This window comes from Bombina bombina, chromosome 1, assembly GCF_027579735.1.
Source record: "Bombina bombina isolate aBomBom1 chromosome 1, aBomBom1.pri, whole genome shotgun sequence".
Lineage (NCBI taxonomy): Eukaryota > Metazoa > Chordata > Amphibia > Anura > Bombinatoridae > Bombina > Bombina bombina.
The window spans coordinates 33,409,563-33,435,268 of NC_069499.1; the positions used below are offsets into that span (position 1 = coordinate 33,409,563).

The following is a 25,706-nucleotide window of genomic DNA, read 5'->3' on the forward strand; positions in this document are numbered from 1 at the left end:
AAGGGACATGAAACCTAAAAATTTTCTTTCATGATTTGCAGAGAACATACGATTTTAAACAATTTTCCAATTTACTTATATTATCAAATGTGCTTCATTCTCTTGTAATCCTTTGCGGAATGAACAGCATTGCACTACTGGCAGCTAGCTGAATACATCGTTGGCCAATCACAAGAAACAAATGTGTGCAGGCACCAATCGGCAGCTAGTGTAGGATATGTGCATATTCTGTTTCAACAAGGGATACCAAGAGAACAAAGCACATTTGAACATAGAAGTGAATTTAAAATTGTCTTAAAATAACATGCTCTATCTGAATCATGCAAGTTTAATTTTAACTTTTCTATCCCTTTAAGGTCAGACCCAGGTGAGGTCATTCAGATCTCTTCTTCCTGCTCCTTTGCAGTAGCTCAGTTGTCTTGAGGACCCAGGGATCTTCATGTGCCATATGTAAGTATTTAAAGTTCAATAGTTTGAAGATTTTTTTTAAAATATAGTAGTAATAAAAATGATGTGGTTTTCTCATAGCAAGTACATATGACACATGATCATTCCTGTTTATGCAGACCTCTAAACAATTGACATGCCCTGTTTTATGTGCATTATGCTTTTTGTGTTCCGTAGGGTGCTCAAAGATGGATGTGTCATGCCAACCAGACTTCATCGTTCCTAAGGAATGCATAAATATCTATGACTCATCACCACCAGCTTTGGATTTAAAAGATGCTGTAGACAAAATCATATGGAATGCAAAACGAGACAATGTAATGGAAAAATCTGCCTCTTTGTTAACCCTGCCACATAAACCCAGCCAGAAAAAAGAAGCAACAAGTTGCAATAAATCTATATTCCAGGAGGAGCCAAATAAAGAGCCAGTTAAGATGGAACAAGTTGAGATATGGCAAACTGCTGACAGGACAGACTGCAGAATTGTAGGCAGCTGTTGTACACCTAACCAAGTTCCATTGGGTGTAGTAGAGAAGGAAGTTGACTGTTTGTCCACAGAAGATTTCTCTGTTACAAAGGTGGGATCTTCCTCTGATAGCGATGAGGCTTTTTCTGTGCCACGAAGAAGACTTAGAATAAAGAAAAAACTGAAAAGTCGTTCTGTGCGAATGTTGGAATCTTCTCACCTAGTGAATCATCCTAGATGTGGACAGATGGCGATCAGTCGTACAGATCATGTACAAAAGCAGCAAGAACAGTTAGTGAAGTTGATGTCATCTGTTGATAAGAGAGTCAAAGATGTTTGCGATCTCCAGAGTGCCGTGGTCACTGATTTGCGTGGTCTGCGCAGTGAGATGGCCAATGTTGGCCAGATACTGGGGAAGATGTTACAGGTCATGGAAAAATCTGTGAACACTAGTTCCAGCCCCCAATAATAAATCAATCGACGATATCTGATTTTTAAATTGAATAAAGGGCAGAATTCTAAAGGTTTTAAAACGTGTTCCATTCATTCCTATCTAAGCAATTGTTTTGTACATATTTTCCAATAATAAACATGCTGATAAAAGCTGTAACGTAATTGTTGCTTGAATTTAACGGGGTGAAAAAAAGTTGCAGTTGTGAGATGAATTTCTAGCGCACTTTCAGATGACGACATCCTATTTATATTCTCCTTTGCTGTAATGAAATGTCAGCGAATGCTGTGAGCCCTGGGGGTATTTTTACAGCATATGACGTAATCTGAGTAACTTTCTTATTGTATTGCTAATTATTTGCAAGAATCTTCTCTATGAAGCTAAATATAATGCTTCTGATTTCACAACAGGCTACATCACTCGCATTTTTAAATGTAAATTACAAAAAAAGAATCCTTACTTTTGGCATTGGGACAAAGCTACTGATTTTGCAATAAAGGCTATGACAATAGCATAACCTGTGTTTATTCAGAGGCAAAGGTTGCTGTAAAATTAGGGACGTGTGTAACATATTTCCAAAGAGAGGTTGTAAAGTTAAAATTCTCTCAGAGAAGGCGATTTTTCAACAATTTTAAAAATAACTTCTATTTATTAATCTGCTTTGTTCTCTTGGTATTTTTTTGTTGAAAAACATACCTAGGTAGGCTCAGGAGCAGCCATACACTACTGGGAGCTAGCTGCTGATTGGTGGCTGCACATTATATATGAAGAAGCCTCATCACAGCCATTGCTTTTTTCTTTCAGATGAACCTCCTTGATTCCTCGTGAGTTTTAAGCAAGGTGTTTTTTTGTTTTTTTTTAAATTTATTTATAAATGACCCGAAATTATTTCCTCTTTTCTGTGTGCTGCAAATTGTTCACTGATATTACCTGCACAATTTGCCAGAACATACTCCTGCTCCATTAAAGGGCCATTATTTACACAATAACAAGACAGTAGCACTTTGAAATGATCAGATTTTCTTTTCTGAGAATTTGAGATTGCATCTATTCCCCCTGCCCACTGTATCGTGACATCTTGAGCCAATCACATGCTCATATGTATCTGCTGAACGTTTGAACATGCTCCGTAGTAGCTGGTGCCACAGAAAGTGTGTGTGTGTGTGTATATAAAAAGACTGAACACAAATTGGAAGTTAATTAAGTTTTTATAATTGGATGCTGTCTGCATCTTTAACTAATGTGTGTATTTTGCAGGCATATGAATTGAACTTTTCCTGGGGGTGGGTAGCCCAATGGTGAGAGAGGGATTGTTGCGTGTGCTTTTGGGTGGAAAGAGTGTTTGTAATAACTGGAGAGTGCCAAGGGTTGTGTGACTAAGTGGCCATGGTGGGTACGTGAAAAGTTGGAAGAGCACATTTGGTTGTGCACATAGGTGAGAGAATGACACCAGGTTTCTGAAGAGGTGATCTTTTTTAACCCCTTTTTGCCTGCACTTATTTGTCTAAATCGGAGCAAAGTTCCGTTGTAAACAAAGAAGTAAAAATTTAAATCGCGCAATTGCGTGATTTCAATGATGGGATCGGGTCAGGGGGAAGTGCCTATGATGCTAGGCACGCCTTCCAGCCCACGATCCCATTTAGAAAGCTGCAGAGGCTTCAGGATATTCCATGCCGTCCTAAGGGTGCTAAAGCCCAGTGCAATTAGTACGGCATAGAACGTCCTAACCGCGGGAGGGGGTTAAAGAGCTGCTCGTTAAATGAACATGCTTGTCACTGTGGGGCTTAAAATGTATCTTTATGGCAATTTCCAAATATCATCATGAATTTGCTTGTCCCTTCCCCAATTCTATATGTCCCTTGTTTAGGCCTGTGTGATCTCACTCCTGGGGCATCTGATTAGTTTGCTGAAAATACCTTCTCTAAAGATGGGTGGAACTTGCATCAAACATTTTTTTTGTACCTTAAGGTGCAGTAAATGTCACATCTGCCCTCTGTGTATCTTATGTTTGTTGACCACGATACTATCTTTACTGAAATCCAAACCAGACTCCAAGGAAAGCAGCACAGTTGTATTTGGAGGAAAAAGATTTCCTTGTCAGCAGTTGAAAATACAAGTCATATGATATGCTAATGACGTTGGTCCATAAACTGAATTATTAGTAGGCAGCTGGCAGTTTTTGGGGGCTTCTCATATGGCCACCATCATTTCCGAGAGAAAAGGCCAGGATGTCCCATTTGGTGCTTCTAGAACACATTTATGTCTCATAAAATTAACTCATTGCTTCATTTGCACTTTCTGTTGAGAAAAATAACAAACCGTTTTTGCATCTGATCATAAACAAAATGAGACGCGGGATATTTGCAGTTCTTTTGTGAATACTTGTTACAAACAAAAGATGGCTGTTAGGTGCCTTCTCCACATGCCATTCCAAGGAAGGTTGTATTTTTGTTTAGTTCTTATGTTTGACATTATTTAAAGAATCATGACAATACTTTCCTATGTAATTGCTCATTTTCCCCCACTGACTCAAAAGTATCCATGTGAATGAATCGTACAGGGACATTATTATTTCTGTCTCCTGCCCCACTCAGAAGACTATTTCTGCAGAGCAGTCAAATAGCCGCTACGGAGAGTTTCTCTGCAGCGCACAACCGAAGCAAACTAAATAAAGCAGCAATTTGTAATGCCAATTCAAAGGGGACAGTAAACACCGTTGTAATTGGGCATTTCTGTTGTGTTGCTACAGAGTAACATCAGCTAAGTCTAATTGTTCTTAAAATAACATTTTACTGCAATTGTTTTTCAATAGCAAACTCCACCCACTATTTGTCTTATTAGAGGAGTCCCTTTAAATAATAATCTAAAGATGTTTACCATTTTTAACCCCTTGAGGTCCATTTATCAAGCTCCCTATGTAGACTCGCCAGAAAGACCGCTGCTCCATAACCCTGTCCGCCTGCTCTGAGGAGGCGGTCAGGAATCGCCACAATTCAACCCGATAGAGTACGATCAGGTTGATTGACACCTCCCTGCTGGCGGCTGATTGGATTGCAATGCTGAATACGGAGAGCGTATTGCTCTCCGCATTCAGTGCGCGGATCAGGTCCGCAAGACCTTTGATAAATAGGCCTCTTTATGTTGTCTTCATAACTATTATGTCTTGTTTTTTTAATTTTTCCTAATACTTTCTTGTTAATACAATTGCCAAAGTAGCCCATAGTCTGCTGTGAATTACTTTTATTATGCAATGCTCTAGTTTGTCTCCAGCGTCATTCTATCTTCTCCGTAGTTTGCTTGCTGTTCCAGCACAAATCCAGCAGCCATCCCATTTTTCTAATCAGTTCTCTGTTTGTATAAATCTTGCTTTTGCTCACTTTCCCTCACGCTTGTTCTACTGCAGATACATAACAGGGTGGTGAAGTTATAAACATGTTAACACATTATAACTAAAGAATGATAGCAATGACCCCTCCTGGTGCATCATGTTCTGTGAATGAGCTGAGACAAAGTTTATGTCCTAGGCATACTTGTAATCGCTGTCTGTGTATGCACCTACTATAGTGAGTACGCACACACTGACATCTAGCTATAATATCTGACGCTGACTACATTTATTTCAGCTTTAGTGAGTACGCACACACTGACATCTACCTATAATATCTGACGCTGACTACATTTATTTCAGCTTTAGTGAGTACGCACACACTGACATCTACCTATAATATCTGACGCTGACTACATTTATTTCAGCTTTAGTGAGTACGCACACACTGACATCTACCTATATATTATATCTGACGCTGACTACATTTATTTCAGCTTTAGTGAGTACGCACACACTGACATCTACCTATAATATCTGACGCTGACTACATTTATTTCAGCTTTAGTGAGTACGCACACACTGACATCTACCTATATATTATATCTGACGCTGACTACATTTATTTCAGCTTTAGTGAGTACGCACACACTGACATCTACCTATATATTATATCTGACGCTGACTACATTTATTTCAGCTTTAGTGAGTACGCACACACTGACATCTACCTATAATATCTGACGCTGACTACATTTATTTCAGCTTTAGTGAGTACGCACACACTGACATCTACCTATAATATCTGACGCTGACTACATTTATTTCAGCTTTAGTGAGTACGCACACACTGACATCTACCTATAATATCTGACGCTGACTACATTTATTTCAGCTTTAGTGAGTACGCACACACTGACATCTACCTATATATTATATCTGACGCTGACTACATTTATTTCAGCTTTAGTGAGTACGCACACACTGACATCTACCTATAATATCTGACGCTGACTACATTTATTTCAGCTTTAGTGAGTACGCACACACTGACATCTACCTATATATTATATCTGACGCTGACTACATTTATTTCAGCTTTAGTGAGTACGCACACACTGAAATCTACCTATATATTATATCTGACGCTGACTACATTTATTTCAGCTTTAGTGAGTACGCACACACTGACATCTACCTATATATTATATCTGACGCTGACTACATTTATTTCAGCTTTAGTGAGTACGCACACACTGACATCTACCTATATATTATATCTGACGCTGACTACATTTATTTCAGCTTTAGTGAGTACGCACACACTGACATCTACCTATATATTATATCTGACGCTGACTACATTTATTTCAGCTTTAGTGAGTACGCACACACTGACATCTACCTATATATTATATCTGACGCTGACTACATTTATTTCAGCTTTAGTGAGTACGCACACACTGACATCTACCTATATATTATATCTGACGCTGACTACATTTATTTCAGCTTTAGTGAGTACGCACACACTGACATCTACCTATATATTATATCTGACACTGACTACATTTATTTCAGCTTTAGTGAGTACGCACACACTGACATCTACCTATATATTATATCTGACGCTGACTACATTTATTTCAGCTTTAGTGAGTACGCACACACTGACATCTACCTATAATATCTGACGCTGACTACATTTATTTCAGCTTTAGTGAGTACGCACACACTGACATCTACCTATATATTATATCTGACACTGACTACATTTATTTCAGCTTTAGTGAATACGCACACACTGACATCTACCTATATGTTATATCTGACTCTGACTACATTTATTTCAGCTTTAGTGAGTACGCACACACTGACATCTACCTATATGTTATATCTGACTCTGACTACATTTATTTCAGCTTTAGTGAATACGCACACACTGACATCTACCTATATATTATATCTGACACTGACTACATTTATTTCAGCTTTAGGAGCCAAAAAAACTTGTTTAGGCTTCACAATACCAGTTAGAAATTGTTGCAGAGGCTGAAGTGTCTAATATTCTTTTAGGGCAAGTAATTGATTTTATATTTTCTGAAAAATAAAGTTATTAAAAAGTTTTAAAGCAAAATTGAATATGTCCCTTTGGCCTTATGGTCTTTTGGAATGGCAGTATGATAGCTTATTTAATAACACACTTTCTTCCCTAAACTAATTCTTGACATATTCCCCTTTTCTCAGTGCCACTCCGCACTGTTGGCTGTGACATTCTAGGATTAGTGTTGTTTTAATTGTTGTTGTTTCTTTAGCTCCTAATAAATAAATAGAAGCTGTGCATCTCCATTAGTGTTTCTAAGTTTCCCAGAGATGTTACTGAAAAATACTGAAATCTCTTTAGCAGCCAAGGAATCTTTAAGAATTGTTGTGATAAAATAAATACTCTGCTTTAGGTTTACAGATTGGGAATATCTGACAAAAAGCTTTATCATTAATCTGCAAATTGTGTCTCAAATGTTTTTTTTTTTTTTAATATTCAGAACCTGATTAACCAAAAATATATCCGAATAAACCAGTTACTTTTAGTATTTAAAGGTTTAATTTGCCTTTGAGTTCCCCTTGCCTTGTATCTGCTTATCTTAATGATTCTTGTTTCTGTCTCTCTAGGCAATTTACCAACCACTCCCGGTACTTCTGATGGGACGACCTTTACAAGTGACACCATCTCAAGTGGAGAGCAAGGCAAGGTCTTCCTTGGTTCCCTCCCACCCAGCACAGTTGTCTACACAGTTCCTCATTCACTAAAACAAGACGGACTGGAAAGAAGCCTAGTATTTTCTCAGTTAATGCCTGTCAATCAGAGCACAGCACAGGTTAACATTAACATGTCTTCAGATGAAGCTCTGCAGTCTAATGCAAATCCAACACACAGTTTTACCCTTGCCTCTCCAACCTTAATAAATGCGTCTGGACAACTTATCTCTACTGGAGACCAATCTCTAGGTCCCAGCCTGCCTATTTCTGCACCTGCAACCACCACCTCCAGTGTGACTGCCACTAGTAATGCAGGCTTTGCTTCACTTCAGAACTGTCACTATATTAGTACCCAAGACTTACTGTCCATGTCTTCTGCACAAACTGTCCTTGGGGAACCAGTCTGTGCAACCAGCAATAATGTCAGTCATCCCACTACACAGGTCCTTCAGGATTTTAGTGGGCATCATAATCTGGTTCTTCAGTCCATGCCTGACGCAAAAGAAAATTATTTATCTATTTCGCACAACACATCTATAAGTGGGAGCGTCATGTTGTTAGATTCAAAATCAAAATACGTGATCAGCAACATGATCAGCCCTGACGGTCACGGGGCTGCAACGGACAAAAAAGAATTGGCCAGGCTGCAGAATGTTCAATTGGAAGAAGATATGCAAGATTTATGATGCAATGTTCGCCTGATATCTTATGGGACGATATATCATCTTGTTCATACAATCAAGTTTGAAATGTTGTCTTGAATTCAGTTTTAATACGGCAGCACTGTTTTGTTACCTTTGTGTAAACGGCAAACTTTTTTTTTGTGTGCAGATTTTGATATCTAAGGGTTACAGCTTTATGAACCCAAGTTTTCCACCGCATGTTATATAAAAGTGGAATAGGTACTAAAGAAATGAGTTATTTTTGTTTGATTTTTGTTTTTAAAGGGGTTAAGCTGGAATGAATTTTTGGCTTTTTTTGGACTTCAGATTAGTTTAACGCCCCGTTTACTTTGTGTTTAACAAATGAAATCAGACTTTTTTGCTTTTGAGCAGCTACATTTTTGTAGAAACTTTAGCTGGATTCAAAATGTTACGGATATTTTTCCAGCGGGATTATTAAGCAGCGTAAACTATAAAATGCTGAGTCCACTACATGGAGTAAAGGCACAGTTATTAGCATACCTTTGTTTCTATTAACCTGTAATAAGCAATGTACAGTGTATGTACATGAATTGTTCGTTTTTTGTTTTGTTGTAGAAGTGGATTTGTACAATTACATCAATACGTTTGTTTGGAAAAAACACGCTTAAAGGGACAGTCTACTCCAGGATTTTTGTTTAAAAAGATATTCTCTTTATTACCCATTCCCCAGTTTTGCATAACCAACATGGTTATATTTATACTTTTTACCTCTGTGATAACCTTGTATCTAAGCCTCTGCAGACTGCTCCCTTTAGTTCTTTTGACACTTGCATTTTAACAAATCAGTGCTGACTCCTAGGTAACTCCACGTGCGTAAGCACAATATTATCTATATGGCACACAGGAACTAATGCCCTCTAGCTGTGAAAAACTGTCAATGCCCTGAGATAAGACGGCCTTCAAGGGCTTAGAAATTAGCATATGAGCCTGTCTAGGTTTAGCTTTCAACAAAGAATACCAAGAGAACAAAGAAAATTTTATGATAAAAGTAAATTGTAAAGTTGTTTAAAATTACATCCCCTATCTGAATCATGAAAGTTTAATTTTGACTAGACTGTACCTTTTAAGTATAAAAATTGTAACCTGCAAGAAAAAAAAAATCCCTTTTTTTTTTTTTTTTTTTTTTTTTCTTTTTTTTTTTCTTCCTCCTGTATTCATAATCGTATTTTATTGCCATTATGTTTTTAATGCCTATAGTTTGTTCTATAATACCCCGTGCCTTTAGGCCTTTGGCCACCTATTCATAGCAAAGCACATGGAAAGGAGAATGTTGTAGTGTTGTTCACAACCACCTTATCCTCAGAGCTAGCTATTACTTATTGAATGTTATTGTAGTTATTAAGCACACTAAAAAAAGGGAAAAAGACAATCAGCTTTTTATACAAGGGGTTTCCCTAATTTAACCTATCTATGCGGTTTAGAACAGTTTAAACACTACATTTGGATGACTTGTTTTGCACTATTCTACAGTTTTAACTGAGTGACTAGTATTTTTTCACTATTGCTTGGGACCTGCATTAACAATACAGAATTAGATGACACTATGCTTAATAGAGGAAAAACGGATACCGGTATTTCCTGTGATCTTTATGACAAAGCATTATCATGCACCAAACTCCTGGATTTTAGTTCACCGAAACATAATCCCTTTTTTTTACTTTTGGTGGGGGGGGGGGGGGGTGGTTGCAGGTGGTAAATCATAACAATTTTAAATCTACTAACTGCAAGTGGTAATAAAAAGAAAATGCAAATTCTTATTGGATCCAGAAATCAATCTGGAGTAGTAGTAGCTAACTTTATTTTAAATGACAAAAAATACTAATAAAAAAAATCAGTGCATGTGTATTATCTGGCCTTTCCTTTTACGTGTAAGCAGGCTTCATTGCATGTTTTTTTATTTATTTTTTTTCCTTTTGTGCCTTAAGATTATGAGAACATATCTATGTTCATAGTGTAGCATTAATATTGCTTTTGTAGTTAATGGTACCAACCTTATGTCATGAAACATTTCTGCGCAGTTACCCAACCAAAGAGGTATCAACTTTATTTTCATTGTACTGTAATAGGGAACTATGCCTGGACAAGTTTTATTGTATTCTGAAATGATGTGAACTTATTTTTCTAAACACTATACTGAATAAACTTTTATATTTATACAAAAAAAAAATTCTCCTCTTATAATTTATAATGCTGCTTTTGCTCTGTTTGTTAGTATCGCAGTAATAATAGTACACAGTGATAATCAGTATTAGATTTAAATGAAAAAATAAAATACGCTAGTGAATGTCCTTTTTATTGCTGAGAATTTAAAGGGACAATAATTATTGTAGTATCTAATCAGCATTATTGGAAGAGGATGGAATGAAATCTGTACAGTCAGTACTATTTTTTTTATTATTAACAGGTATTTGTAGAGCACCAACAGATTCCGCAGCGCTATAAACATAGTTATTATACAGGATAACATTTATAGGGATCAAATAGGTAGAGGGCCCTTTCCGAGAGTTGCACTTTTCTAGTCGGCTCTTATGAAGGCGATCTACAAACAGCTGGGCTCATACGCTTACATTCTAAGGTGTTCAAGTGGAAAGCGATGGCGTTAGGAAAGATTAGTGTTGGTTGTAAGCATCCCTTAATAGTAGAGTCTTTAGAGAGCGCTTGAAGCTGTTAAAACTAGGGGAGAGTCTTGTGGAGTGAGGCAGGGAGTACCACAGGATGGGGGCCAGTCTGGAGAAGTCCTGTAAACGGGAATGTGAGGAAGTAACGAGAGGAGGATAGTAAGAGATCGTGAGCAGAGCGAAGGGGACAGGAGGGAGAGTATCTGGAGACAAGGTCTGAAATGTAGTGGGGAGCAGTGCAGTTGAGGGCTTTGTATGTCAGCATGAGAATTTTGTGTTTAATCCTGGAGGCAAGAGGAAGCCAGTGAAGGGATTGGCAGAGAGGTGCAGCATATGAATAGCGACGTGTAAGGAAGATGAGCCTGGCAGAGGCATTAATTATGGATTGTAAAGCAGCTAGGTAGACCAGAGAGGATGGAGTTGCAGTAGTTGAGACAGGAAAGGATGAGAGAGTGGATTAAAATCTTAATTGTGTCTTGTGTAAGGAAATTTCTAATTTTAGAGGTTTTTTTTAAGGTGGAAGCAGCAGGCTTTAGCCAAGGAGCGAAGGAAAGGTCTGAGTCAAGTGTGACCCCAAGAAATCGGGCATGCGGGGTAGGGGTAATGATGGAATTATCAACAGTTATAGAAAATTGGGGGTGAAGATTTTGGAAGAAGGGGGTAAAATACGGAGTTCAGTTTTGGAGAGATTTAGCTTAAGGTAGTGAAAGGACATCCAAGATGAGATATGAGAGAGACAGTGACACGGGTTAGTAAGGAAGGCGGTAGGTCTGGTGCAGAGAGGTAGATTTGGGTGTCATCGCCATACAAATGATATTGAAACCCGTGGGACTTTATTAAGGAGCCTAATTATGATGTATAGATTGAAAAGAGAAGGGGACAGAGCCTTGAGGTACCCCAACAGAAAGTGGTAACGAGGCAGAGGATGCTCCGGAGAAGGCTACACTAAAGGTATGGTTAGATAGGAAGAGAACCACAAGAGAGCTTTGTCGCAGATGCTGAAGGATTGGAGGGTTTGGAGCAAAAGAGGGTGGCCAAAGGCTGCAGACAGATTAAGGAGGATAAGCAGAGAGAAGTTCTTTTGGATTTTGCTGTAAGTAGGTCATGGGTAACCTTGACAATTGCTGTGTCTCGGGAGTGATGGGGACGAAATCCAGATTGCAGTGGGTCAAGGAGTATAGTGTAAGGAAATGGGATAGACATGCATATACTAGCTTTGACTGCAACACGTATAGAGAGGGGAGAAAATAAACAAATCATGTGTGCTTCAAATGAAGAAAATGTGAAGGGAGGAGAAGGGCTGTATTTGTTGAAAGGTGCAACGAGAGGAAAATAAAATACCAACACCACTGCCTTGTCTATTGCCAGACCTAGGAGTGTGGCTGAAATGGAGACCCCATGTGACAGTTCAGCAGTGGATGCTGTGTCTGAAGCAGAGAGACAGGTTTTTTTAAGAGCCAGAAGGTTAAGAGAGTGGGAGATAAAGAGATCATGGATAGAAGTGAGCTTTGTTGCAAACAGAGCAAGAGTTCCAGAGTGCACAAGTGAAGGGGGTGGTGGTTTTAGATGCAAGAGTAATGAGATTAAGTTTACCAGTTTCGTTTTTGAAGTCTATTGAAAGGCATGCATGGTTGTGCAAGGCTAGGAAGTTGTGGGGGACCAGGATTAGGGGAGATGTCGCCAGCAGCTAGTATGAGCAAGAGGGAGAGTGACATGATATGAGATGCATATTTGCAGTAATGAGACTTTTTTCGGGCTGAAGTGCAAGGGGGAGAGAGAATCTTTAGGAATGTGTGAAGTTCATGAATACAAAAGTAAGGGGAGGTTAAGAGAGATGGGCTGATGAACAGTGCAGGTGGTGAGGGAGAAGAACTAATAGAATAAAGTAGTTCTTAATAGATACAAAAGGAATGTGAATATAGTGAGCATTATTACAAACTAAGCAAACTGTGAATAAAACAGTGTTACAACAGGACTTGCCTTATTCCTTGTCCACTCCTTGTTCAATTCTTGTGTAATTCTTTTGCCCAATTGTTTTTTTCCCCCCCATCTTTTTTTCTTTATTTTACGCATAGAAATATTAAACATCCCTGTGTCATTGGGTGGTCATCATTACCTTTTATACAATAGCATAACTCTTTGCTATTCAACCGTAATCATGTCTAACTTATTCTAAATTAACATAAAATCTCTCTACTACATATTAACAGAACAAGTGAAAAAATAAGGAATATATCATAAAACAAACACCCACACCAGATCCCCATAATATCTTATAAGGCATGTATGTTAGATTTTAACCAGATGATATACCTTACCCCTTAAGTATATTCTTAACCAGATGATATACCTTAACCCTTAAGTATATTCTTATACATATCTTTAAACACTTATTCTATTGTTTCTCCAGAACACAAAAATATTAATAAATCAGGGCATATGAATAGACCGGTCCGGTCGCCAATGGCGACCTAAATTTCTTGCGGGCAAGTAAAATTTTTAAGTTACCAGCCCGAGCGGCGACCTGACATTGTAAGGGGGATATAAGAAGCAATAATAAAAAATGTCAATTTGCCTTTCAAATATGCGCACACATGGGAAAGGAGGGTAGAAAGGGGAGGTTCTTTCTGTTAAATGCATTCAAAGACCTCCCCTTATCTTCATGGCTCTTGGTCTCTTCCTTGTCAGTTGCTACTTCCCACCCCTAAGGTTGTCTGCGCGGGAAGACATCCTGCTAGAGCGGTGAGTGTCTCTTCTCTGTGTGTGTATTAATGAAGTATGGGTTAAAGTGACTATATAGTTATGGTAGGCAGCTTGCTCATGTACATTATGCCGACGTACTCCAGGGTCCTCTGCAGAACTTCATCACAATGTACACGAGCAAGCTGCCTACTATAACAATATAGAGCACTGCACAATTTTTCTGGACGCTACTTTTGCTTCAAAAACTGACTTTACTAATTTGTAGAGAACATACCATCTCCATGCACCCAGTCAAATCTGCTAGCGCGGCACTGACAGTTGCGCTAGTAGTTGAAAGGCAGCCGGACAGAAAGGGGGAAAAAAAGTGTTTAACATGCTCGTTATGTCAAAGCTCTATAGGTTGAAGGGTGGCAGCATTAAATATACTTAGTCAATCGTGACCCCACATATACTGAAGTAAAAAAAAACCAGCTCAATTAGATCTCTTTTTTTTACCCTTAGTGGAAAATAAGTCAAGATGGTACATACAGTATACAAAGAAAGTATCCCTGTTTTTTTTTTGTAGTTGGTGATAGAAAAATATTTTCTAAAGTTAAAGCCTTTTTATTAATACTCAAGTCCCAAATAATAAGCAGCTTGCAAAGCATTCAAATTGGGACCTCTGTCTGCAATGCTTTGTGAGATTACAATAACACTATTTATATTGCCTTTTTAAATAAGATATATACACACTACATGCAGATATACACGGGCGACTAAAGTTTCTTGCGGGCTGGTAAGTTTTGTGATTTACTTGCCCGGTGGGCGAGGGAAGTTTTTGGGTATTCATAGGCCCTGATAAATATAACAAAACAGAGAATTTTATGTAGATGTCTGATAAAAATCAGCTTGGGTGACTGATATCTTGACTGCGTTCTGTATAGAAACAAAAAAAGAAGAGGCGCTCTGGTGCAGATGATCCTTGGCTACAAATGATTCTAAACTAACAGTTCAGAGTAATACTCACAAAGATGTTTGCACATGCAGTGCAATAACAGGTGAGCCGAAGCTTCAGAGCCGCTCGGCTGACTCGCTAGAGGGTGAAATCAGCTGTTCACTGGGTAATCACTTCACCAACGATGTGGGGAAAAAAGATACCTATGACATAAAATATAGATACCGCCCTTGGTGCAGATTATCCCAGGCACAGAATGCACATACAACAGATGTCGAGAAGTTATACTCACAAACGGAGTTGCACAAGCAGTGCAATATCAGGCGTGCCGAATCTTAAAGAGCCGTTCGGCTGACTCCCTGAGGCCTGTACAGCTGCTCCTGGATCGTTGGAGGAGTGGTGGAAAATAAAGGTGGATATGCCGATAGAGGTTGATCCAAGCAAGGGATCAATAAGGCAAATAGAACAATTCACCAGCAAGGTAGACAAAATAAAGTATTTATTAAAAATATAAAAATTACTTAGCAACGCGTTTCTCGGCTAACATGCCGTTTCATCAGGCTACAATAATTCTAAGAGCTACCTTGCTGACTTAAAAGGACTGACAGGACCAATCAAAACCCTGAAAATTCACACACCTCCCTTGCCTCAGGTGTACTATCTGATTACAGGGTGTCGCCCTGAGATACATAGCACTTTTGTTAAAAATGAATACAATTTATACAAACTTCAAAAAAATCTTTCTATATATACAAGGGCAATTTAACATGAATCGATAGCAAGTTTTAATCTCAATAATTGTAACAATAATATTTAGATATTTCAGTCTTACAAACAATATAACAATATAAAGAAATATGATATAATAATCAGATATTTATAAATATAATAGATGAATTCTCAGTAATAAATTTATAATAAACATATAAATCATATAATAACAAATTATAAATAAATACAAGAATAAATACTAAAAAAATATATAATTACTAAAAATATATATAAAGCCATATAATCAATCATATTACTACATCTAATGGTCGGATTAGAACTCACGACCTAGTGGCTGGGAACCATCAACCCAGCCACTAGGCTATAAGCGGGCTTCTGATGCAAGTGTTCATAGTGTACTGAATGTATCTTGACAATGCTGTGACTGGTGCAAGTGGTGCATTATACAAAATAAACGTGTGTGTGAAAAAAGGTGTATAAATGTGATGTACTTGTGCCTAACAGATAGTGGTATTTACCTTTATAGTGATGTACATATAAGGAAAGCAATGATGTACCATTATGTGATGGATTGCTATGTGTGGCCATAGCAGATATGTGTGACATGTTGGTTAACATACTAGTGTGATGGCTAAAAATAAAATAAGAATTGACTAAAAGCCAATATTGGAAGGGGATACTAGTAATTATTATAGTGCTAATATGTTAATAATTTGCTAAAAAGATATTATGAATGATTATTAAGAATACTTGATGTATTCATATGACATATTTACTATGTTAATGTATTCTTAATGTGACAGTATTAAGCCACTATATATAATGTGATATATATTAGTTTTAAACATTGACTAGATTGGATCTCCCGACCTCATAGTATAAATATCTAACAAGCTAACCGCTAGGCCATGACTGCCTGTGTGCAAAGAGTGGTCAAATAGTTAAAATACTAATGTGGTGCCTAAATATAAATATTGACTGATAGCCAATATCAAAGTGCTAATGTATTAAAAGATTTTTAACTAAAAAGATATTGTGGGTGAATATTAAGAATGCTCCGTTTACTCGTGTGACATGTTTGATATGCTAAATATATTCCTGATATAGCAAAATTGTGCATCTATATTGTTAATTTAAAAGATAAAAAATTAAAAAAAAAAAAAATATATAAATAAAATTTAGTATAAATTAATACTAATAAACAATAATGGCCAGATTTGAACTCCTGACCTAATAATATAAAGACTATCAACCTAACCACTAGGCCACAACTGCATGTGTACCAAGATTGGTCGAATTTTCTTATAATCAGCTGTATATGGTCTATTAAGATTATTCATATGCTAATTCAATACTATATTATTACATAAGATAGGGGTAATTTTGATAGGCAGAGAGAGATTATATAACAGCTTTATACTTTTAGTTAATAAATATAATCTAGAGGGCTGCCAAATCTACATTAATCTAAAAGGCTGCCAGATCTACATTAAGGTTAAGTCCTAATGGGTGTAAAGTTTTTAGTTTATGAATCCAAAAAGTCTCTCTCTGCCTAAGCCTCAAAAATCTATTATATGTATGGGATGGTATAATTTCTTCTATGGGTATTATAGTGTAACAATTGGGGTTCCCTTTGTGATTTTTATGGCAGTGTTTAATAACACTGTGTGATTTCTTGTTTTTTAAAACACTACAATAATGCTCTGACCACCTATGGCTCAATCGTCTAATAGTTCGGCCGATATATTGAATCCCACAAACACAAGAGATAAGATAAACTACATATTTTGAAGCACAAGTCATTCTACTTTTGATCTTGTAAGTTTTTTTGTCTACAAAGGATTGAAACACATGAGTACCATGTCCTATGTGATCACACATTTTACATCTGGATGCTCTACATTTGTATATTCCTCTGCCCTTTATTTGGGAATTCAATTTCTTCTATTCTTAGATTTATGATTTTCTTGTTTGGCCTTGTGTTTTACTACTTTACTAGGTGCCAAAATATTTTTAAGATTTGGGGCCTTTCTATACACAATGGAGGGAGTATCTCCAATTAGATCCTTTAAAATAGGGTCTCTTTTCAGGATTCTCCAATGTTTTTGGAAAATTTCACTTATATGTTTATAATTACAGTTATACTGTGTAATAAATCTTATTTCAATAGGTTTATCATCTCCCCGTTGGATATTATGGTTTTTGTTAAAGTATGTCTCTCTATTTTCATTTCTAGCTCTTTGATAACTAGAATTAATAAGGTCTGTTGGTTATCCAACAGACCTTATTAATTCTAGTTATCAAAGAGCTAGAAATGAAAATAGAGAGACATACTTTAACAAAAACCATAATATCCAACGGGGAGATGATAAACCTATTGAAATAAGATTTATTACACAGTATAACTGTAATTATAAACATATAAGTGAAATTTTCCAAAAACATTGGAGAATCCTGAAAAGAGACCCTATTTTAAAGGATCTAATTGGAGATACTCCCTCCATTGTGTATAGAAAGGCCCCCCAAATCTTAAAAATATTTTGGCACCTAGTAAAGTAGTAAAACACAAGGCCAAACAAGAAAATCATAAATCTAAGAATAGAAGAAATTTGAATTCCCAAATAAAGGGCAGAGGAATATACAAATGTAGAGCATCCAGATGTAAAATGTGTGATCACATAGGACATGGTACTCATGTGTTTCAATCCTTTGTAGACAAAAAAACTTACAAGATCAAAAGTAGAATGACTTGTGCTTCAAAATATGTAGTTTATCTTATCTCTTGTGTTTGTGGGATTCAATATATCGGCCGAACTATTAGACGATTGAGCCATAGGTGGTCAGAGCATTATTGTAGTGTTTTAAAAAAACAAGAAATCACACAGTGTTATTAAACACTGCCATAAAAATCACAAAGGGAACCCCAATTGTTACACTATAATACCCATAGAAGAAATTATACCATCCATACATATAATAGATTTTTGAGGCTTAGGCAGAGAGAGACTTTTTGGATTCATAAACTAAAAACTTTACACCCATTAGGACTTAACCTTAATGTAGATCTGGCAGCCTTTTAGATTAATGTAGATTTGGCAGCCCTCTAGATTATATTTATTAACTAAAAGTATAAAGCTGTTATATAATCTCTCTCTGCCTATCAAAATTACCCCTATCTTATGTAATAATATAGTATTGAATTAGCATATGAATAATCTTAATAGACCATATACAGCTGATTATAAGAAAATTCGACCAATCTTGGTATACATGCAGTTGTGGCCTAGTGGTTAGGTTGATAGTCTTTATATTATTAGGTCAGGAGTTCAAATCTGGCCATTATTGTTTATTAGTATTAATTTATACTAAATTTTATTTATATATATATTTTTTTTTTAATTTTTTATCTTTTAAATTAACAATATAGATGCACAATTTTGCTATATCAGGAATATATTTAGCATATCAAACATGTCACACGAGTAAACGGAGCATTCTTAATATTCACCCACAATATCTTTTTAGTTAAAAATCTTTTAATACATTAGCACTTTGATATTGGCTATCAGTCAATATTTATATTTAGGCACCACATTAGTATTTTAACTATTTGACCACTCTTTGCACACAGGCAGTCATGGCCTAGCGGTTAGCTTGTTAGATATTTATACTATGAGGTCGGGAGATCCAATCTAGTCAATGTTTAAAACTAATATATATCACATTATATATAGTGGCTTAATACTGTCACATTAAGAATACTTTAACATAGTAAATATGTCATATGAATACATCAAGTATTCTTAATAATCATTCATAATATCTTTTTAGCAAATTATTAACATATTAGCACTATAATAATTACTAGTATCCCCTTCCAATATTGGCTTTTAGTCAATTCTTATTTTATTTTTAGCCATCACACTAGTATGTTAACCACATGTCACACATATCTGCTATGGCCACACATAGCAATCCAATCACATAATGGTACATCATTGCTTTCCTTATATGTACATCACTATAAAGGTAAATACCACTATCTGTTAGGCACAAGTACATCACATTTATACACCTTTTTTCACACCACACGTTTATTTTGTATAATGCACCACTTGCACCAGTCACAGCATTGTCAAGATACATTCAGTACACTATGAACACTTGCATCAGAAGCCTGCTTATAGCCTAGTGGCTGGGTTGATGGTTTCCCAGCCACTAGGTCGTGAGTTCTAATCCGACCATTAGATGTAGTAATATGATTGATTATATGGCTTTATATATATTTTTAGTAATTATATATTTTTTTAGTATTTATTCTTGTATTTATTTATAATTTGTTATTATATGATTTATATGTTTATTATAAATTTATTACTGAGAATTCATCTATTATATTTATAAATATCTGATTATTATATCATATTTCTTTTATATTGTTATATTGTTTGTAAGACTGAAATATCTAAATATTATTGTTACAATTATTGAGATTAAAACTTGCTATCGATTCATGTTAAATTGCCCTTGTATATATAGAAAGATTTTTTTGAAGTTTGTATAAATTGTATTCATTTTTAACAAAAGTGCTATGTATCTCAGGGCGACACCCTGTAATCAGATAGTACACCTGAGCAAGGGAGGTGTGTGAATTTTCAGGGTTTTGATTGGTCCTGTCAGTCCTTTTAAGTCAGCAAGGTAGCTCTTAGAATTATGTAGCCTGATGAAACGGCATGTTAGCCGAGAAACGCGTTGCTAATTAATTTTATATTTTTAATAAATACTTTTATTTTGTCTACCTTGCTGGTGAATTGTTCTATTTGCCTTATTGATCCCTTGCTTGGATCAACCTCTATCGGCATATCCACCTTTATTTTCCACCACTCCTCCAACGATCCAGGAGCAGCTGTACAGGCCTCAGGGAGTCAGCCGAACGGCTCTTTAAGATTCGGCACGCCTGATATTGCACTGCTTGTGCAACTCCGTTTGTGAGTATAACTTCTCGACATCTGTTGTATGTGCATTCTGTGCCTGGGATAATCTGCACCAAGGGCGGTATCTATATTTTATGTCATAGGTATCTTTTTTCCCCACATCGTTGGTGAAGTGATTACCCCAGTGAACAGCTGATTTCACCCTCTAGCGAGTCAGCCGAGCGGCTCTGAAGCTTCGGCTCACCTGTTATTGCACTGCATGTGCAAACATCTTTGTGAGTATTACTCTGAACTGTTAGTTTAGAATCATTTGTAGCCAAGGATCATCTGCACCAGAGCGCCTCTTCTTTTTTTGTTTCTATACAGAACGCAGTCATCTCTTTTTCAACATCTTTGGAGAGAGCAGCTATCGTTTGGGACATCATTTCCAGATTGGACATCACTCTATATTGGGACTTTCACTTGCATCTATGGATGTATATTTCCTAACCATATGACTGTGGTGACTATTGTTATGTATTTGTATTTATAATTATACAGTTCATATTGTTTATTTTTTGTAAGATATAAAACTTAGGATCTATCCATATTATCACTTTTTTGAAATAGCATAAATTAGGCGCACCTTATTTCTGGACACACTACTTAGATATAGTAGAGCCCCATTGTTTTTGACTGATATCTTCACTATCTAACCCATTAAAGAATCCTACCCTCAAACCCAAGACTGTGGGATTCGGGGGAAAACAGGGGGGGGCAGAGGAGGGGGGAAGAGGGGAAAAATAAAAGTTTGTGCTGCCTTGCCATTCCCAAAACCTACATTTTTATTGAGTTAGCCATTGTGGGGGCAACAACACTTCTGCCACTACTAAATTCATAAAGGGTAATGCATTTTTAACCCCTTAATGACCGCAGCATTTTTCCATTTTCTGTCCGTTTGGGACCAAGGCTATTTTTTACATTTCTGCAGTGTTTGTGTTTAGCTGTAATTCTCCTCTTACTCATTTACTGTACCCACACATATTATATACCGTTTTTCTCGCCATTAAGTGGACTTTCTAAAGATACCATTATTTTCATCATATCTTATAATTAACTATAAAAAAAATTATATAATATGAGGAAAAAAATGGAAAAAACCCACTTTTTCTAACTTTGACCCCCAAAATCTGTTACACATCTACAACCACCAAAAACACCCATGCTAAATAGTTTCTAAATTTTGTCCTGAGTTAAGAAATACCCAATGTTTACATGTTCTTTGCTTTTTTTGCAAGTTATAGGGCCATAAATACAAGTAGCACTTTGCTATTTCCAAACCCCTTTTTTTCAAAATTAGCGCTAGTTACATTGGAACACTAATATCTTTCAGGAATCCCTGAATATCCCTTGACATGTATATATTTTTTTTTTATAAGACACCCCAAAGTATTGATCTAGGCCCATTTTGGTATATTTCATGCCACCATTTCACCGCCAGATGCGATCAAATTAAAAAAAAACGTGAAATTTTTCACAATTTTAGGTTTCTCACTGAAATCATTTACAAACAGCTTGTGCAATTATGGCACAAATGGTTGTAAATGCTTCTCTGGGATCCCCTTTTGTTCAGAAATAGCAGACATATATGGCTTTGGCGTTGCTTTTTGTTAATTAGAAGGCCACTAAATGCCGATGCGCATCACACGTGTATTATGGCTAGCAGTGAAGGGGTTAATTATGTAGCTTGTAGGGAGCTTGCAGGGTTAATTTTAGCTTTAGTGTAGAGCTCAGCCTCCCACCTGAAACATCAGACCCCCTGATCCCTCCCAAACAGCTCTCTTCCCTCCCCCACCTCACAATTGTCCCCGCCATCTTAAGTACTGGCAGAAACTCTGCCAGTACTAAATTAAAAGCTATATTTGTGGGTTTTTTTAGTTTTTTTTTTTAGCATATTTACATATGCTGCTTTGTAGTATCCCCCTTAGCCCCCAACCTCACTGATCCCACACCAAACAGCTCTCTAACCCTCCCCCTCTGCCTTAGCTGGCGCCATCTTGGGTACTGGCAGCTGTCTGCCAGTACCCAGTTTAGTAAAAAAAGAAATCTTTTTTTTTTTAAAATCCCCTTTTCTGTAGTGTAGCTGTCCCCCCCCCCCCCCAACCTCCCACCAGTTGCAGATTACTTAGAAAAATTATTTTATTATTTATGCTAGCTATTTCAGATTTTTCTTTTCTGTAGTGCAGCGGTTCCCTCCCGCTCCCGCCCCGTGCACGCGCCCGCCCGCCGCCCCCCGTGCACGCGCGCGCTCACATGCGCGCCCCCGTCGCTCCCGCCCCCGATCCCGCCCCCCTGCACATTACACGGCGCATCGATGGCCGCCCACCCGCCTCCCAAGTCCGCTCCCACCCACCAACGATACCGGCCATCGATGTCCGGTGCAGAGAGGGCCACAGAGTGGCTCTCTCTGCACCGGATGGCCATTTAAGGTTATTGCAGGATGCCTCCATATCGAGGCATCACTGCAATAACCGGAAAGCAGCTGGAAGCGAGCAGGATCGCTTCCAGCTGCTTTCCACACCGAGGACGTGCAGGGTACGTCCTCAGGCGTTAACTGCCTTTTTTTTGAGGACGTACCCTGCACGTCCTCGGTCGTTAAGGGGTTAAATGGCTCTATAAATTGTCGCTGTGTCGACAAGGGCCATGAACAAATATAGCTTTTCCATTTATTGAAAAATGTTCTATATTGTTTTTCAGATCATATTTTCGGTCCTTGTCTTGTTCTTTCATGATTCAGATAGAGCATGCAATTTTAAGCCACTTTCTAATGTATTCCTATTATCAATTTTTCTTCGTTCTCTTGCTATCTTTATTTTAAAATGAAGACATCTAAGCTTTTTTTTTATTCAGAACTCTGGACAGCACTTTTTTATTGGTGGATGAGTTTATCCACCAATCAGCAAGAACAACCCAGGTTGATCACCAAAAATGGGCCGGCATCTAAACTTACTTTCTTGCATTTAAAATAAAGATACCAAGAGAATGAAGAAAAATTGATAATAGGAGTAAATTAGTTGCTTAAAAAGTCATGCTCTATCTGAATCACGATAGAAAAAATTGGGTATAGTGTCCCTTTAAACTTGGGACCATTTTCTGTTTCCATTTCTTAAATATTAGATTACGTGCAGCCAAAATAGCCATGTTTGTTAGATACCTATACCCAGGATTCTCACCTTGTTGCAAAAAAAATATTTGTACAGGTTCTAATACTGTTTTAACATTAAAGGGACACTGTACCCAAATTTTTTCGATTCGGATAGAGCATGCAATTTGAAGCAACTTTCTAATGTACTCCTATTATCAAATCTTCTTCATTCTCTTGGTATGTTTATTTGAAAAGCAAGAATTTAAGTTTAGATGCCGGCCCATTTTTGGTGAACAACCTGGGTTGTCCTTGCTGATTGGGCAGCACCAATAAAAAATTGCTGTCCATGTTTCTGAATCACAAATTTGCTGGCTCCTCAGCTTAGATGCCTTCTTTTTCAAATAAAGATATCAAGAGAACGAAGAAAAATTGATAATAGAAGTAAATTAGAAAGTTGCTTAAAATTGCATGCTCTATCTGAATCACAAAAGAAAAAATTTGGGTACAGTGTCCCTTTAAGATATTTAGTTAGCCAAAATTGTATCATAAACAATGTAGCAAGTTTGCACTAGATTCGCTGCATTTAAGACATTTACTCTGCTGGGCTGGAGCCCAGATACTAATTCTTTCAGGTGTTTAATAAAAATTGTTAATTAATTTAAGCTGTGATTCTCTCCAGTTGATCCGACCTGTTGCTTCATCTGCCAGTTTTATACTCTCAATGATATCCTTACTTTGTATTGTAATAAAATATTTAAAAAATTTCTCTCTGGCTTTATTAATATGATTTTGTCCAGTAATTTTCATTAAGTTTTGATACCAGATTGAAATTGAGCAAATCCCGGCCTTATATATCTTGAGACCTGGATCTAAATGTTGTTGTTTCCAATCCGTACCAAATGCACATATTTGTGTTTCTATGTAGTGGGGTACGTGTAAAAATGCATACAAGTTTTTAGCGGGAAGTTTAAATTGGGTCATCCCAGTTTCCCCCAATATCAGCTGTGGGAATTCCCCGAGACCTTTTTCGTGCCACTCATGAAATACTTTGTTATAAACCCCTGGTGAGAAATCTACACATCCAATAATGGGGAGGAGCCGGGATACCTGGAATTCCTCACCCAATAACCTACAGTACTTTTGCCATGCAAGCACTATATTCGCAAATGTTAACAGATTGCTGATATTGCCTGGTAACTTCTTATATGGGCAATGCAGTATAGTCTGCAAATTAAATGGATTAATCAACTCTGGTTCCATATTATAGTAAGTGACATAATCCGCCTTGGTCAGCCAATCTAAACCAAATTTTATCAATGTGACATAATTATAATATTTAATGTTGGGTAGAGAGAATCCCCCAAATTGTTTTGCATAACTTTTTTTTTTCTACAGATAAACACGCCTTCTTCTTTCCCCAGATGAAGAGTGAACATGCTCTATTATATCTGTCTATATCCCTTTTCAAGATAAAAATTGGTAGATTTTGTAATAAAAATAACAATTTGGGAAAAAAGATTATTTTAATCAGCATGACCCTTGCCGATAATGAGAGATAATATATGTTCCATTTACTTAGATCTAGCTGTATGTTATCAAAAAACTCTTTATAGTTTAACTGATACCACTCTCTGGGGTTTCTTCCGATTTTTATCCCTAAATAGTTAATATATTGCACTTCTTTAAAGGTATGTTTCAAGCTAAACCTTGTTTTATTGACCCATAAAAGTTCAGATTTACTAGGTTTTTTTTTGTAGCCCGAGAATGAACTACATTTACCTATGATCTCCAGAAATGATGGGATACTTGTGGCTGTATCTTGTAGGAACAATAAAATGTCGTCTGCATATAGGGAGATCAGCATTTTTTGACTACCTATTTTAACCGCTTGTAACTCATTTCTTATATAGATTGCAAGGGGTTCTAATGCTATATCAAACAATAAGGGGGATAATGGACACCCATGGCGAATGCCCTTTTCTAAGATAATATATTGTGATAATCGTTTACTAAAAGTTGTGATTTAGGTTTGTTATAAATTAATTTAATCAGGTTGCCAGAGAAACCAAAATTCTTGAGTGCTGTGAATAAGTGGTTCCATATGATAGTCAAATGCTTTTCTGCATCTACTGTCACTATTGCGATGTCTCTATTCTTATTATATTTGGACTTCCTCCAACCATCCCAGTCGACCTGATAAAAGTAATCCAACATAGTTAATACTCTGCGCATATTGCAAACTGAGTTTCTTCCTGGTATAAATCCGGCCTGATCTTGATGTATCAATTCACCAATTATTTTTTTAAGTCTTTCCGCGATAACTGGCATCAATATTTTAGCAGTGAGATTGGGCGGTATGAAGATAATTTTTCTGCATCTTTCCCTTTTTTAAAAATTAATGTAATTACCGAATCAGAAAAATAGGGTGAGTTAATTTCTTTTTTAAGGTAATAATCATTATACAACTTAGTTAAAGTCTCTACCACTAACTCTGATGTAATTTTGTAGAAT

At 36.8% G+C, this 25,706-nt stretch overlaps 1 protein-coding gene and 1 long non-coding RNA gene across 3 annotated transcripts in view; one reads left to right on the plus strand and one right to left on the minus strand.

Moving 5' to 3' along the window:
* The window catches only part of SIX4 (SIX homeobox 4), a 17,858-nt gene extending 7,541 nt beyond the window's left edge, over positions 1-10,317 (plus strand). Inside the window, exon 3 of one of the 2 annotated variants that reach the window (XM_053697297.1) lies at positions 625-1,523. In XM_053697297.1, coding sequence (XP_053553272.1) covers positions 625-1,382 — 758 coding nt within the window. In that variant the 3' untranslated portion in view covers positions 1,383-1,523. Of the gene's footprint in view, positions 1-624; positions 1,524-7,359 lie in introns of those variants that run through there. The other variant, XM_053697296.1, reaches the window with a different exon arrangement.
* The window catches only part of LOC128644760 (uncharacterized), a 261,152-nt gene that overhangs the window by 5,555 nt on the left and 229,891 nt on the right, over positions 1-25,706 (minus strand). The window lies entirely within an intron of this gene.